General features: G+C 67.6%; 2 protein-coding genes across 12 annotated transcripts in view; one reads left to right on the top strand and one right to left on the bottom strand.

The window, feature by feature from the left end:
• Positions 1–123: 123 nt before the first annotated feature.
• Positions 124–5,379, bottom strand: LOC125753490 (uncharacterized). Its single transcript, XM_049100323.1, has 2 exons — positions 5,247–5,379; positions 124–5,059 (listed from the first exon to the last, which is right to left on the bottom strand). The coding sequence occupies exon 2, from the start codon at positions 4,353–4,355 to the stop codon at positions 3,363–3,365; it is 993 nt and encodes a 330-aa protein (XP_048956280.1). The 5' UTR covers positions 4,356–5,059; positions 5,247–5,379; the 3' UTR covers positions 124–3,362.
• The window catches only part of SLCO4A1 (solute carrier organic anion transporter family member 4A1), a 23,227-nt gene continuing 14,487 nt past the window's right edge, over positions 5,018–13,757 (top strand). For 2 of the 11 annotated variants that reach the window (XM_049100318.1, XM_049100319.1), the window contains exon 1: positions 9,874–12,481. In XM_049100318.1, coding sequence (XP_048956275.1) covers positions 12,158–12,481 — 324 coding nt within the window. In that variant the 5' untranslated portion in view covers positions 9,874–12,157. Of the gene's footprint in view, positions 5,369–5,908; positions 8,138–8,994; positions 9,083–9,873; positions 12,482–13,757 lie in introns of those variants that run through there. The other 9 variants (XM_049100321.1, XM_049100322.1, XM_025470628.3 and 6 more) reach the window with 8 other exon arrangements.

The raw sequence follows: 13,757 nt of genomic DNA on the forward strand, positions 1-13,757 counted from the left end.
GGCCACCCTGCTGTGACCAAGGGCAGGATCGTGAAGTGGGGTGTCCAGAGGCCAGAAAGACCGTGTCCCAGCCCCCCTTCCTTCCCAGTCTCCTCCCCGCCAGCCCCGCACGCAGGGCCCCAGCCCTGATCTGGGATAAATGCCACCTGTCACAGGTAACATCCCATTTTTCACCTCCGGGCCCGACTCCCCCCCGCAGCCCAGAGCTGCGTGTCCAACTTCTGACCTACCACCGTCGCCACCACCACCTTGATCATCACAGTTTCCCTATACAGCCAGGGGGGCCCAGGACCCAGAGCCCCCCGCCCCCGGAGACCTGAACAGAAGGAAGTCAACATCTCCCAGCCCGTGTAGAGATATAATTAATGAGGTTTATAAGGAAAATATTTATTAACACTCTTGGGGTTTTTCCATTTCCCTGATCTGAGGCAACCAGCTATGAGTCACTCATCACTAGAGGTTGAGTTAAGCAGGCCGGGCAGCCCCAGCCTCACTCAGCCAAGCGTGTAGCCTGCCGTCCGAACCCCACCCCGCGCAGCTGCCCCACATGGGCTCCCAAGCCTGAAGAGCCCACTGCGTGGACACGCCGGGCTCGTCCGTCCCTCTGTGGGTGGACACTTGGGCTGTCCCACCTGTTGGCTGTGGGGACCGGTGCTGCGGTGAACGTGGGCGTGCAAACGGCTCTCTGAGTCCCTGCTTTCGGTTCTTTGGGGGGGGGGTGTGCCCACAGATGGACTTGCCAGGTCATATGGTAACTCTGTTTCTAGTTTTCTGGAACTGCCACACTGTTTTCTAGAGCAGCTTGTGCGTTTTTCATAAGCTCCTGGAGGTCAGAGGAGGGGTAGGTGTGCTCCTGAGAAATGCCGACATATGGCTGGAAACACAGTTCTGAGCAAAGACAGCCCCCAGGCAGCTCTGGCTGCGGCGGGAACCAGGCTGCACGTCACCTGCTAACGTGGAGAGAACACCCCGTAAGAGCCACGGGCCAAGAATAAGCCAGGATTCCACCAGGGCAGGGCACGGGCGGCCTCCTAGTGCCCCGGGGGGCTGGCCCATGAGGAGCTGAGGCCACAGCCCGGGGTGCGGCGTCAGCCTCTCTGCCCTTCGAGACACGAGAGCTGTGGCTCCCAGCACACCCGCTGGTTTCCGACCTGGAGCCCTGCTCCCACCTGTGGCAGCCCCTCTCCTGGGAGCTGCACCCCTGCCCACCAGAAGCTGCCAGGGCCTCCCGTGGGGGATGGGGTACAGTGGGCACCTTCTCTGGGGGTCCTTGGCCTGGGTTTCAGGGAGGAGGGAGCATCCTCCTGTGGGTCCAGAGCGGGGCACACCTGGGGCAGAGCCCGAGGGCCAGGGTGAGGAGCCAGGTAGGGGGAGAGAGGGACAGAGGAGGAGGGAGGAGGAAGGGAGGAGGGGAGGTGGGAGAAGGGAGCCAGGCTCAGGTCGGGCATGTGGGAGGGACCGAGGTGCTCATCGCTGGCTCCAAGGGGAAGGACGGAACCCGTCCTCGAGCGCAGTGTCGTGGGCCCGGGCTGGACGCCCCCCTGGGCTGGGCCGTCCACCGAGTTCCCTTCCCCTGTCGGCTCCCGGTGCGCCACACTGGGGGCATCTGGCTTTGGGGTGCCTGGGCCCCCAGCACGGCTTAAGTCAAGGTCAGGGTGTCGGGGAAAGTCAGCACTTCCCCTGCCCGTCCACCTGCGGCCCCTGTGCTGGCAGCGGGCGCCCTCCCGTTGCTCCCTAAAGTGTCGGGGCGGCAGGACACTCCTTCGAGACAGCGACCCACTCCTGGGCCGGCTGCAGGCCCCCTCCGTGGGGGGTGGGGGTACGCCCGGGTCCCCGTGCTCCTCTGTGCCACATAGGGCCTATGCCGAGCTCCGCCCGCGGCGGGGGTGGGGGGCACACGGGAGCTGCCACTGATCCCGTCGGACCCCTCGGGGACACAGCGCAGCAGGGGCCTGTGTGCAGAAGATGGCACAGCCCCCTCTACACAGGCGTGTGGCCGTCACAGGAGGATGGTGACAAGGACGCATCAGGGTGGAGGATGGGGACTCGGTGTGGAGGAGAGGCCGCCCCCCCTTGGGTCCACATCACCTGGGGCGCCGCTGGCCGCGGCCGGGATACAACCGGCAAGAGGAGAGCGGCCACCCGGCACCCGCCATGGGGCCCGGAGCAAACTCCTCTCCCCTGAACACTTCCTGTAATGCTGTTGTAACGCTGCTTTTGCAATAAATAAAATTCCTGAAATAAAAGGCGGGGGAAGAGAGAGAGAGAGACCATGAAACAGGGAGAGAGATAGAGATGGAGAGACTGAGACGGAGACAGAGAGATGGAGAGAGACAGAGATGGAGGGAGACAGAGATGGAGGCAGAGATGGGGAGGAGAAAGCCGGGCAGGGGAGGAAGGGTGCTGGGCCCCGGGGAGGGGGCAAACAGGGCTGGCCCTATGGAGGCCGTGGGTCCTGGCTGAGGGCCTGGGGTCTGCAGGGGGCCTTGCAGGCGGGACGCAGGGAGGGGCACAGCTGTGACCGCGCACAAGGGGGACGAGGTGCAGAGAGCAGCTGTGATGACTCTCTGAGGAGCTGGGGTGCACAGGGGCCGTCCGCATGGGGCCCCGCAGGCCCGGGGTGGGGTGTCAGGGAGGCAGGGGTTGTGTGAATACATGAAGAGCCACGGGGAGACCGGTGGGGGCGGCAGCAGCAGGGGTGGCAGGAGACTGCAGAGCGCACAGAGGCAGGCCCCGGCTGTCCTTTCCCAAAGGGTCACTCGGTGACATAGGGACACTGGGAGGGAGACGTCAGGGTCCAAGCAGGAGGCCCTGGGCTGTGGCCCCGGTCAGGGGTCAGCCGGAGAGGCCCGCATGGACACCGCCCAGGGAATGTGCAGAGGTCAGGCCGGGGCCTCGAGGGCGGGGTGGGGAGGGCGCCTGGCACAGGCACAGGTCCCGAGCCTGCCTCCCCGGCCGAGGGGACGGACGGAGTGCGGAAGGACGTCAGGCTGGGAGGCCTTGGAGGGTGGGGGGACGCGTTCCCAGGAAGGGCAGGGGTCGGCTCAGGGGAGAGCAGGTGGGGGGGGCTGCACAGGACGATGTGGGCCCAGCCCGGAGCCCGGGGGAGGGTCTGCGGGGGCTTCTCTGGGGGAGGCAGCAGGTGACTGCAGAGAGGGGTCCTGCTGGCCAGCCTGGGGGGAGCCCCGGGGGAGGGGGGACGGGGCGTGAGGGAGGCAGGGCGCCCCGCGGGCCTGCAGGGCCTCGAGCCACCCACTTCCTGTGACGGGCCAGGCCATCTGGGATCCGGAAATTAAGCCGGCCCTTCAAATCCCCTCTGGGTCTCCGTGTTCCTGGGGTTTGACAGAACGTCCAGGCCTCCCTCAGCAGAGCCCCGCGTTCCTGCCCCGGGAAGGGGAAGGTGCTCGCAGGCCGCTGGCCGCAGGCCCCCGAATCTCGAAGCTCGGAGGCTTTGGGCAGGGTCCCACCATGAAGCGGGCTCGGGGGCTGTGGCTCACCTTCCCTGAGAACCGGCCCGAGCCCCCAGCCCCTGGGGCCGGCATGTCCCGGGTCAGGGCAGGAGGACACAGGCTGTCAGGGTCCTGGTGGCCACGAGGGCTCCAGGGAAGGAAGCGGGGGGACCAGAGGGCTCTGCCCTGACTTGCCCCGGGGTCCTCCCGGGAGCCTCTGCCCACAGCCGGGGTGCTTGGGGAGGGCCAGCTGGTCCCCCTGCCCCCGGGGAAGCACTCGGGGCCCTGCCAGACTCGGCCCGGCCAGCTCCACACTCCGTGGTCCTGTCCCCCCGCAGAGCTCGGCCGCTCCTCCGTGTGGCCCAGCCCCCCACCCGCCTGTCCTCGGCGGCGACCCCCGGGTTCCCGCGGACAGCTGCGGGCCCTCCCTGCGGGCTCCCCCCTGCACCTGCCCGCTCTGCCCTCCCGGCCAGCCCAGGGCTCCCCGAGGGCACCTGCCTGCCAGCAGCCGCAGCACTTGCCGAGGACCGCTGGCGCCACGAGGTCAGAGCCCCTGGAGGTCAGCTTCTCGGTTGCAAATTTGTCCGTCATGTTCCAGGAGGGCAGGGGACCTCGCAGCTTGGTCCGGGGAAGGGGGCTCTCAGGCCCCCGCGCTCCTCGGTGGGATGGAGCAGTGTCGTCCAGGACGGAGGAGGAACAGGTCATGGGTGGGGGAGGACGGTGGTCCGAGGGCTCAGCCAGACCCACGTGCCCCAGACTCAGTGAACAGAACCACCTGCCCGGAAGCAGTTCTGGGACCGCGATGAGGCTGTTCCAAGCACAGGGGGCCCCTGGGGCTGGCACCAGGCTGTGGATGCCAGGACACCTCCCAGGGCAGGGGAAACTGAGGCAGAACCTTGGGATCATGTCTCACCAGCGTGCCTCTGCTCTTTCTCACCCCCTCGCTCACAGCCTGGGGTGTCAGACAATGGGTGTCCAGAGTGCTGGAAGGTTCTCCAGGGAGCATGCAACCTGATGCCAGGGATGCCAGGGCAAGGCCTATGTCTACAAAGACCTACAGAGCTCAGAGGTCCGGCTTCTAGGGTGGGGAGAGAGACATGGTCCTTGAGGACTTCCTGGAGGAGGCGGGATGGACGTTTTCAGGAAGCAGAACACTGCGGGTATAAGGCACAGGGCAGGACAACCCTTGGGGTGTTTGTGGCACAGGAGGGTCCCAGCTGGAGCGGAGGGGGCAGGAGCTGGAGCCAGCGGGAGGCAGGGCGGGCGGCAGGGAGGCCTGGGCAGGGAGTCGAGCGACAGGCAGGGGTGTGAGCTCCTGCCCCAGGCCGGCGGGAGACACACAGGACAGGGACACTGGACGAGGGAGGGCCGGGGCCAGAAGGGCACGGGGACAGACCCCCAGCTGCCTGCAGAGGTGGGGCCCTGCCTCCCTGCGTCCTGTGTCTTTCCCTCCCGAGGGTCCTTTGCTCCTTCCTGCTGATTGTCACGAGGAGGCACCGCATGAGTGGCTTAGGGCAGAGGTGCCGAGGGCAGGCCCGGGTGGCAGCTCCCGCCCACTCCGTGTGCCGCGGATCCAGTCAAATGAGACACGAGGAAATGCCCGAGCAGGCCTACGAATAATTGTTGATAATTTGAATGTTTGCTTTTAACGCTTGCAACACAAGCCCCCAGTGCAAGCTCATCTCGCCAGTCGAGGCAATTACAGGATTTACGAGTGACGCGCGTTCCCTGGGTGGGCACGAGAGCCGCCGGGAAGGCCTGCCTGTCTCCGGCCTCGGCAGGGCCCCGCACACATACCTGCGAGGCCACCAACAATTCACCTCCCATGAGGTCATTCTGGAAGGGGAGAGCTCTGCCAAGTGGACCTTCTGACCCCACCTCCAGGACAGACCAGCGGGGCCGGCCCTGGGCAGGCCCGGGTGAGTCCGGGTGCCCTCCAGCTGGCAAACACATTTGTCTCTTTATCAAAGCAGATGCAGAAGGACCACACACGTGGATCCCGATGAACGTCAAATGATCCCTCTAGGGAACTGCTGGGCAGCCAGGCCCTGGGGTGGACGAGGGCTGGGCTCTGCGGGCACCGGGGGGGCTGGCCCCTCTCTTCCGGAAGCTCCGGAGGCACCCGTGCCAGAGCCGCCAGCGCAGAGGGGCCTGGCCCCACTCTCTTGGGTCTGCCTTTCCTGGAACTTTGGGTGCCCCACGTGTCCTCAGATGAGTCCTCAGAGCTCAGGGCTGCGTGGCCGGGTGGCAGAGGCCGGGCTTCATCTTTGTCTACCCAGAACCCAGTCTCTGTGACCAGCATCTCTGAGCAGTGACCCGTTAGTTGGCGGCTTCTACAAAGAACACGGTGCCTCTTCCGTCCGCCCGTGGAGTACCCGGGGCGCTTCCAGGTTGGCCACTAACTTGTCCCAAGACCTGGAACAGGTTTCTCTTTCTCTTCACTTGGCTTCTGATCCTAGGAGGAGAGGTGCTCCCCGCGCCGTGAGATGTGCATAAAGGCAGCAGACATCCGGCGGAGAGCGGGGTGGGTGAGCAGAAGCCTGCACACTTCAGGGCTTTGGGATGCCTCCCAAGATGAGATCAGAGAAGAATGATTGACCATAAACACGTACCTGGCCTGTTCGGAGTCTCCTGGAGCTGCCCTGACAAGCCGCAGTGCGTCCCCCACAGGACCACAGCGCAGCCGGGACTTGGATTCTCTCTTTTCCTTTTAATTATTTCCTCTCCAGACAAAACCCCGCCAGGATAGACGTTATTGAGTTCAGAATGTTCCAGGGCACTTTATCAGGCTGCTCCCATTCTCAGAGGCTGCTGTGCTCCAGGGGTGACCTCTAGCCGGCCTCCTCCCTGCCTCTCCTAATCCCTCCACCGCAGGACCAAGGGCAGGGTGGCCTGAGGACAGCAGGCCACAGCCCGGCCCACGGCGCTACCGCCAGGAGTCCGGCCGGCACCATCATCCCCGGGGCCCCCGCCCCCAGGCCCCACCCCGTCTGGTCCCGGCTGGGGTCTCGGGCACACAGGTGCTTCCTGGGGTCTCCCGAGGTGCAGCGGAGACACCCGGGTGAGCTTTTGAGAACGGAAGGCCTGCGTTTTGCATTAATATGCCTGAAATGCTTGCTCCTGATTTACCTTTCAAATTGTGCCTCTGAATGAGTCCCGTGGGAAGATCCCCGAGGGGGAGCCCTGCGGTCCCACATGACGCTCAGTTTGGTGGGGCCGAGCCCTGAGCCCAGGGTCCTCGGGGGCCAGCGCTTCCCTGAGGTGAGAGGGCGCTGCCGCCCGGGCAACGGGTGGAGTCAGCGCCCAAGGAAACTGCCAACAGCCTGAGTCGCCGCAGGAGCCGGTTCTGTCCTCCCTCCTCCTCCCACCTGCCCCTCGGGTCCAGGAGAGGTCTCCTCAGGGACAGCCCATCCCCAGCCCGTGTGACCTGGGGAGCAGCTGGACGGCGCTTTCCGACGCTAACCCCCTCGCCACAAGGACGAGGATTCACCTTTTTAAAAGGAAACGGTCCTGTTTTAGTAAAATACGTGAATTATTCGAAGGAAAAACATGGTGTATGACGGTGTCAGGGGCGTAACCCCAAGTGAAGTCCGGGCACAGTACATCCAGCGCGGCTGCTGGCAGTTGAAAGGCCTGCACGCTTCACCATCGGAGCTCCGGGCAGCGCCGCAAACGCCTCCCTGGCGGGGAGCTCACCACCTACCCAGGGCATCTCGTCAGCTGCCCGGGGAATGCTCCCAGCGGGCTCGGCTCCCCCGGAGGCCAGGGCTGCAGAGCCGTGGGCTCACCGAGGGGAATCTTCGCGGGGCGCCCCCCCCCAGCCTCCTCCTCCAGGCAGGCCAGGGAGGCCCTCCTGCTAGTTCCTCCTACTCGGACAGAACTTCTGCCCCTGGGAATGCGCGTGGTTGTCTCCTCCCTTCCTCAGCGCTGCCCGGAGTGGCGGCCGATCCGCCAGGAGCAGCCAGACTGTGCCCCGTTTCCAGGTGTGGACGGATGCGTGGAGGCAAGGACGAAACCGGGGGCCGCGGGGGGCAGAAGCCAAGCCCCTGAAGGCAGAGCGTTTCATAAATAACCGTTCAGACGTGCATGTGTCCCCGAGCCCAGCACCGCCGCTGCCGGCCCGCAGGAAGAGGGCAGCCCCCACCCCCTCTGCGGTCCGCGGCCTCGCTCTGTACGGCCGCCCTCACCGGCCGGGGTCAGGCCGTCCTCGCTAACCCCGCGCGCGGACTTCAGGCTTTAACCACACACACAGTTGACTTTTGTGGACTTTTTTCTTTCTTTATTTTGAGAGCGAGCGAGCACGCATGAGCAGAGCAGGCTGGAGGGGCAGAGAGAGGGAACAGGAACCCTAAGCAGGGGCCCCGACTCCGGGCTCCGTCTTGTGACCCTGAGATGATAATCTTGAGCCGAAATCAAGAGTCAGTGGCTTAACTGACTGAACCACCCAGGTGACCCGACTTCTCTTTAAGTTAATTCATTTTGTGGAAACTAAAAGGAAAAATTGTGGGGGGTCCAGGTGATGCACTGTTACTGTATTAACTCAGCAACCCCTGTGAGCTCCTGTCTGCGGCCCTGCCCCATCCCCTGCTTCATCCCACCTTCTGGTTTCAGGGACACTGAGGAAGTGTCATCACCCCGGTTCACAGATGAGCTAACCAGACCCGGAGAGATGAGGCAATGCGGTGGAGGTTCGTGGGAGAGCGCCATGGGATTCCTACGGGACGCGCTCAGGCCGTGTGCTGGGTGCTGGGTGCTGGGTGCTGGGTGCTGGGTGCTGGGTGGGGGCGTCGCTCTCGCCGGTGCCTACGGTTTGGCTACGGTGCCTGGTGCCTATGGTGCTGGTGCCCACGGCAGGAAGAGGATCAGCCCAGCGAGAAGGCTGCGGGGGGGGGGGGGGGGGGGGATGGGGGGCGGGTAGGGACCGGATTCCCCGCGCCAGGGTGAGCCCTCCCCGCGGCAGCCCCCAGCCCCCGGGGCCCCCCCCACCGGCCCCTGGCGGCCTTTCCGAAGGGTTGGGCGGGAGCTCACTTCCTCTCGGGCCCCTGCACACCCGGGGGCCCTCACACCCGGCAGCTTCACTTCTGAGTCAGAGACCCAGTCGCCAGGGGGCCTGAGGACACCGCCGCGCAGATGGCGGCTTCTGGCTGCAGCTCGGGGCGCCGCGGAGGGACCCGCCACCCGCGGGCGCGCGAGCCGGGGTCCCCTCAGCGCCCCCGCGCGCCCCCGCCGCGCCCCCACGCGCCCCCCGCGCGCGCCCCCCCTGCGCCCCCGCCGCGCCCCCCACGTGCTCCCACGCGCCACCCCCCGCGCCCACCAGCGCCCTTCCGCGCCCCCACGTGCGCCCGCGTGCGCCCCCGCCCCTCCCCGCGCGCCCCCGCCTCGTCCCCCCCCCCGCGCCCCCCCCGCCCCCCGCCCCTCCCCGCGCGCCCCCGCCGCGCGCTCCGCAGCTGTCAGCTCAGGGGGCGGGCCCGGGGCGCGGGGGCGGGGCCGAGCCGGCGCGGCGCCCCCATTGGCCGGGAGGGCGGGGCCGGCGGGGCCGGGGCCGGGCGGGGGCGAGGGGATGAATGGAGCGGGAGCGGGGGCCGGCGGCCTCCAGAGCGCGGAGCGCGGCGCGGCGGCCGGGTGTCGGGACGGTGAGTGGCCGGGGGCGCGGGGCCGGCCCCCCTGACGTCAGGAGCGCGGCAGGTGCAGGCGGACGCCAGGCTGGGCGGCGGCGCGAGGGGGCGCCGGCGGGGCCGGGCACGGGCAGGGGCACGAGCGGTGCGCCCCGCGGCCGGCTGCCCCGGGAAACGCGAGGCGAGTGCGCGCCGCCGCCGGCTGCCCCGGCGGGAGGCCTCGGAGGAGGCGGGAGGGAGGCAGGGAGGGAGGCAGGGAGGGCGCGGCAGGTGCCGGGGCGCACGCAGGCGCAGGCCCGCGGGTCGGGGCAGGACGGACGCGCCTCCCCGGGGCGCAGAGAGGCGCCGGGCCTCCACCTGCGGCTGCGGCTGCGGCTGCGGCGGGGCCCGGGAAGGGACGCCAAGCGCACAAGTTTCTCGGGCGTCTGGGCTTTGTCGGCGCCAGCTGCGCCGCAGGCACCTCGGGGGCGGGGGCGGGGGCGGGGGCGGGGGGGCTGCGCCGGCGGGTCCCCAGCCCCGGCCACGCGGGCGGCACCGTCCCTGCGGCAGCGCGGGCACCGGCTCGGTGCGGCGGCCGGAGCGGGCGAGGGAGGACGGGAACCCGGATGCGCACCGGGGCCTGCGCGGCCTTCCTCGGAGGACGGGAGCCGGCGGCGGCCGGAGCGGGGCAGGGGCAGGGGCAGGGGCAGGGGCAGGGGCAGGGGCAGGCCCGCGGGCAGGGGCGGGCGGCGCGCACGCGCTCGCTGGTGGGCGTGGGCGGCTGAGCCGGCGGCGGCGCTGCCCGGGAGGCGCGGGGGAGCCTCGGTACTTTTCCAGCCGGAGGGACCAGCTCAGCTCCGCGTGGCCCGCCGCCCCTCCCGCTGCCTGCTGCCCCGGTGCCTTCCGTCGCACCGGAACCGGCTGCCGGGCGCCCGGGCTGGGACCCCGCGCCCAGCACAGACCGCGCTGGCGGGTGCAGCCGGGGAGAGGAAGCCTCTGGTTTCCGCAGGTCTGCGTGTGACCCCGGGGCCAGCGCGCTGGCGCGGGAGGAGCTGCTGGAGCACCCAGAAGGCGCTCAGGGCTCCAACAGCGTCCCAGGAGGCCTGGCAACGCGGCGGCAGGTGGCTGCTATCACTCCCATTTTACAGTTGAGCAAACTTGCCCACGGGCTCCCAGCCTGTCCGCGGTGGGGAGGTCGCGGTCCAGCTTCGGGGGACTCCAGACATCTTGCAGCTCTGTCCCCGGCGGGAGGACACAACCCCGGGAGCCAGGCGTGGCACAGGGCCCCAACAGGTGGGCCCCAACAGGTGGGCCCAGAGCCCTTGGCAGGGGGAGCCAAGGCCCGCGGGAGGCAGGGAGGCGGCCTCTCAGGGAGCGCCCACACAGCCGGCTCTCCCAGGTGCCCCGCAGGAGGAGGACAGGACGGAAGGTCTGCTTTCCTGCTGGGCAGGGCTGGCGGCCACTACCCGGGGAATTTTTTATGGGGCTACTTCCCTCCTGGGTGGCTCTGACCTAATCTGCCCTGGGTGTGGCCCCTCACCTCAACCAGGTCCCTGGGCAGGTCCCAACCAAGTCCCTCCCACCACCGTGGTCAGGTGGCTGCGTGCCGGGAGGTTAGGGGCGATGGCCTAGGGGATGGAGGTCTTGGGGCGGCGCTCCTGTCCTTGTCAGAGCCCCGGATTCTGGCTGACCCCGCGCAGAGCCTGGCTCCCTGGGCTCCGGTGGACCCTTGCCTTGATAAGCCACGGCTGCGGCTCCAGGTCTGGGTCTCTGTCTGGCTTCCAGACGATCTAGAAGTCTCCATGAATGTTGATCCATTTCCAGGTCAGCGCTGCTGAGCCGGTGTCGGTTCACAGCCCTGCGGACTCGTGCTTACCGTGGCGGTTTTGGTGCTCAGGGCCTCCCCGTGGGTCGTGGGCAGGTAGCGGAACAGAGCCTGGTATCGCGGTCAGAAGGGATGGGCAGCTGGCCCCGCAGGTACCTGGGGGACTCGCCCCGCCATACTTCTGCTTTCTCCGGTGCGGACGGAGGCCGCAGAAATAGTCCCTCCTGGGCCACGTGGCCTCCTGTTCTCAGGCGTGGCAAAGAGCCCATTGTCTGCTTTTGGAAGGGGATAGACAATAATCCTCAGAACCTCTCAGCTGCTTTTGTTCGGGGACATTGAGCTGCTTGTCTGGCCCCGGCGTGCTGCTGGTGTGTGGGAGCCCGCTTCGGGGCAGGACCCAGTGTCCCCCGTGGCAGGTAATGGTCAGGCCTGTCAGAACCCCGCCCTGTGAGCCCGAAGGAAGCGCCAGCTCCAGTCTCTGGTGACCAGGGCTCTTGTGTGTGGGTGGACACTGGGTCCTGTGAGCAGGGGAAGGAACCAGCCTGTGGGGCCCCGGGTCACCTCCCCTGCTTGGCTGGCCAGGGGGACCCTTTCTGCTGCAGGCCCTTAGCTGCTCACCGTGTGGCCAGGCGAGGCCCACTGAGGACCAAGCCCGGGGTCCAGAGAGTCACAGGCTCCTGGGCTGCAGGGCTTCTAAGGCGTCCTCTGCACCCAGTGGGACCGCCCTTCGTCAGTGGTGTTTTCTCCAGGAAGCTTTGGGGGAACCTGAGATGTTGTTCCTTGGCCCAATGCCTTTTAGGGTTTGGGACAGGCAGGCTGAGTGGCACCCCCTTCCCACCGCAGGCTTCCATGCGGCCCGTGCATTTTGTCACGGTGATCTACGTCTCAGCAGCTCTGGGCCTGGTGTGTGGATCCACGGGCCGAAGAGGCCACCTGGACGGGGCTGAGCCCAGTGCCCCGGCACCTCCAGACCCTTCGAGGGCCCTTCTGCGGGTCTTCATTCCCGTGAGCCCCAAGTGCCCAGAGGCCGGGGGCCTTCACCTCGGGGCTCGCTCTCTCCTCCCCACGATGTCACACTTCTGTTGAAGTGGAGACACAGACAAAGAGAGGCCCACCACCTGCCCGGGGCGGGAACGCCCGCCAGGCTGCAAGACAGCCTCTCTCCGTCCCCTCCGTGGATCAAACCTCACGGGTTGGGAAGACGAATAAACTTGTACCGGCCTCTCTGGCTCAGCCTGCCCTCCCACACGTCTGCCTGCTGTGGACACAAGGTGGGGAGCAGGGAGTCCATGCAGGGCACCCCCGAAGGGACAGGTCCTCCGGCTGTCTCTGACAGTCCTTCATTTTTGGCCTCTGTGCAGAGTGGCTGGTTCCCTCCCCCCTCACCTGGGCATGGTCATCACGTATGCAAATTTGGGCGGGCCGGGCACCGCTGTGGCCACCCCATCCTGCTGCCCAGGGTCTGCTCTATAAATAGCTTTGAGTCTCGTCTTCCACAAGTGAAAGCTCCCTCCGCTCTCTCCGGCAGAGGAAGAAACATCAGGACGGACGTAGGAGGCGAGAGAAGAGAGCTGCCTGAAGGACTTCCACGGGTCACGGGGGCGAGGACCGGGGTGAGAGGGAGGGCGAGGCAGGGCGACAGGAAGGGCCCAGGGTGAAGACCCACGGCCAGGAGCCAGGCAGGGGCGGCCACGCAGGGTGGCACGTGTCACAGTGGCATGGCTGTGGCTGTCAACCTCAGAGCCACCAGGTGCAGGGAGAAGGGAGTGTAGAGGAAGCAGAAATGAAACCTGTATATGTCCCCAGCGAGCGGGGTCCAGGTTGGAGCTGCGAGAACCCCGGCCCCTAACTTGGAAGGGCGCCAGTCGCCCCACGCCGGCCTCCCTGCGGCCATGGGCTGGGCCTGAGCCGGCCTGTCCCCAGGAGCCTGGCAGAGGAGGACCAGGGCTCGGTGCTAGGCTGACAGCACGGCTCTGGGTGAGCCGTGGCCCTGCCGCCTGCTGCATTGGCAGGCAGCCTCCACGCGTGCACTGAGCTGTGCCCAGGACCCTGCACCAGCACGTAAGGAATAAGCGAGCCGAGGGGGGCTCGTGAGGACTGACCCCGTCGCAGCCCGGTGTTGACGCCAGGGCCCAGGGGAGGGCCACCCACGGGGCCGCTGGCTCCTCACGCTGCAGTTGGTGGGGCGTGGGGGGGGGGGGACAAGCCACTGGGACCTGGATTTCTTGCAGCCTCGTGGCTCAGACTGTGAGAGGTGCGGCTGACGGCTGGGCCAGTAGGGGACCCGAGGTGTCCTCCTGAGTGAGCTGCACGAGGGCGCACACACGCACGCACGCGAACACACACCCTTGCCCCTCCCACGGCAGCCCCAGGTGCAGAGCTCCTGGCTCAAGGCCCCACGGCCCACATTATCCTGGCTGCTAATCCTGGGCACCTAATCCCGAGGGGTTCCTCTCCCCGCGGCAACAGGCGTGGGCCCCAGCTGTGGTGGGGAGGCTCCGAGGACCAAGGACAAGCCTGGAGGCTGGGATAAGGGCTCCCCGGGAAGCAGCAGCAGGAGGAGGACGATCCGTCCACTTCTCTCGGGTCCGGAGAGCCATCCAGGGCCTCCCCAGCACAGCTCACGGCCCCAGCTGTTCCCCGACGAGGCGCAGGCAGCAGTGCAGCGGGGAGGGGGCAGCCCGGCCTTGAGCAGGTGCCCCGGGGGCTGCTCCCATCCTGGGGGCTTCCTCCTGTGTGGCACTGTCTGGGGCTCTCCTGGCTGGCATCCCCCGGGAGCCCTGTCCCCCATCCGCGGGCAGCCCCGCCTCCTGACCCTGGGATCTCGGGGGCTCACCGAGCGCGTGCTGAGGGCTCGGCCACTACCGGGCCCACGGGACGGAGGTTGGT

The sequence above is a fragment of the Canis lupus genome, chromosome 24 (assembly GCF_003254725.2).
Source record: "Canis lupus dingo isolate Sandy chromosome 24, ASM325472v2, whole genome shotgun sequence".
In the NCBI taxonomy this organism is placed as follows: domain Eukaryota; kingdom Metazoa; phylum Chordata; class Mammalia; order Carnivora; family Canidae; genus Canis; species Canis lupus.

Bases quoted from the DNA above. Each gene is read 5' to 3' on its own strand.
- LOC125753490 (XM_049100323.1), bottom strand. From the start codon at position 4,355: ATGATCCCAAGGTTCTGCCTCAGTTTCCCCTGCCCTGGGAGGTGTCCT.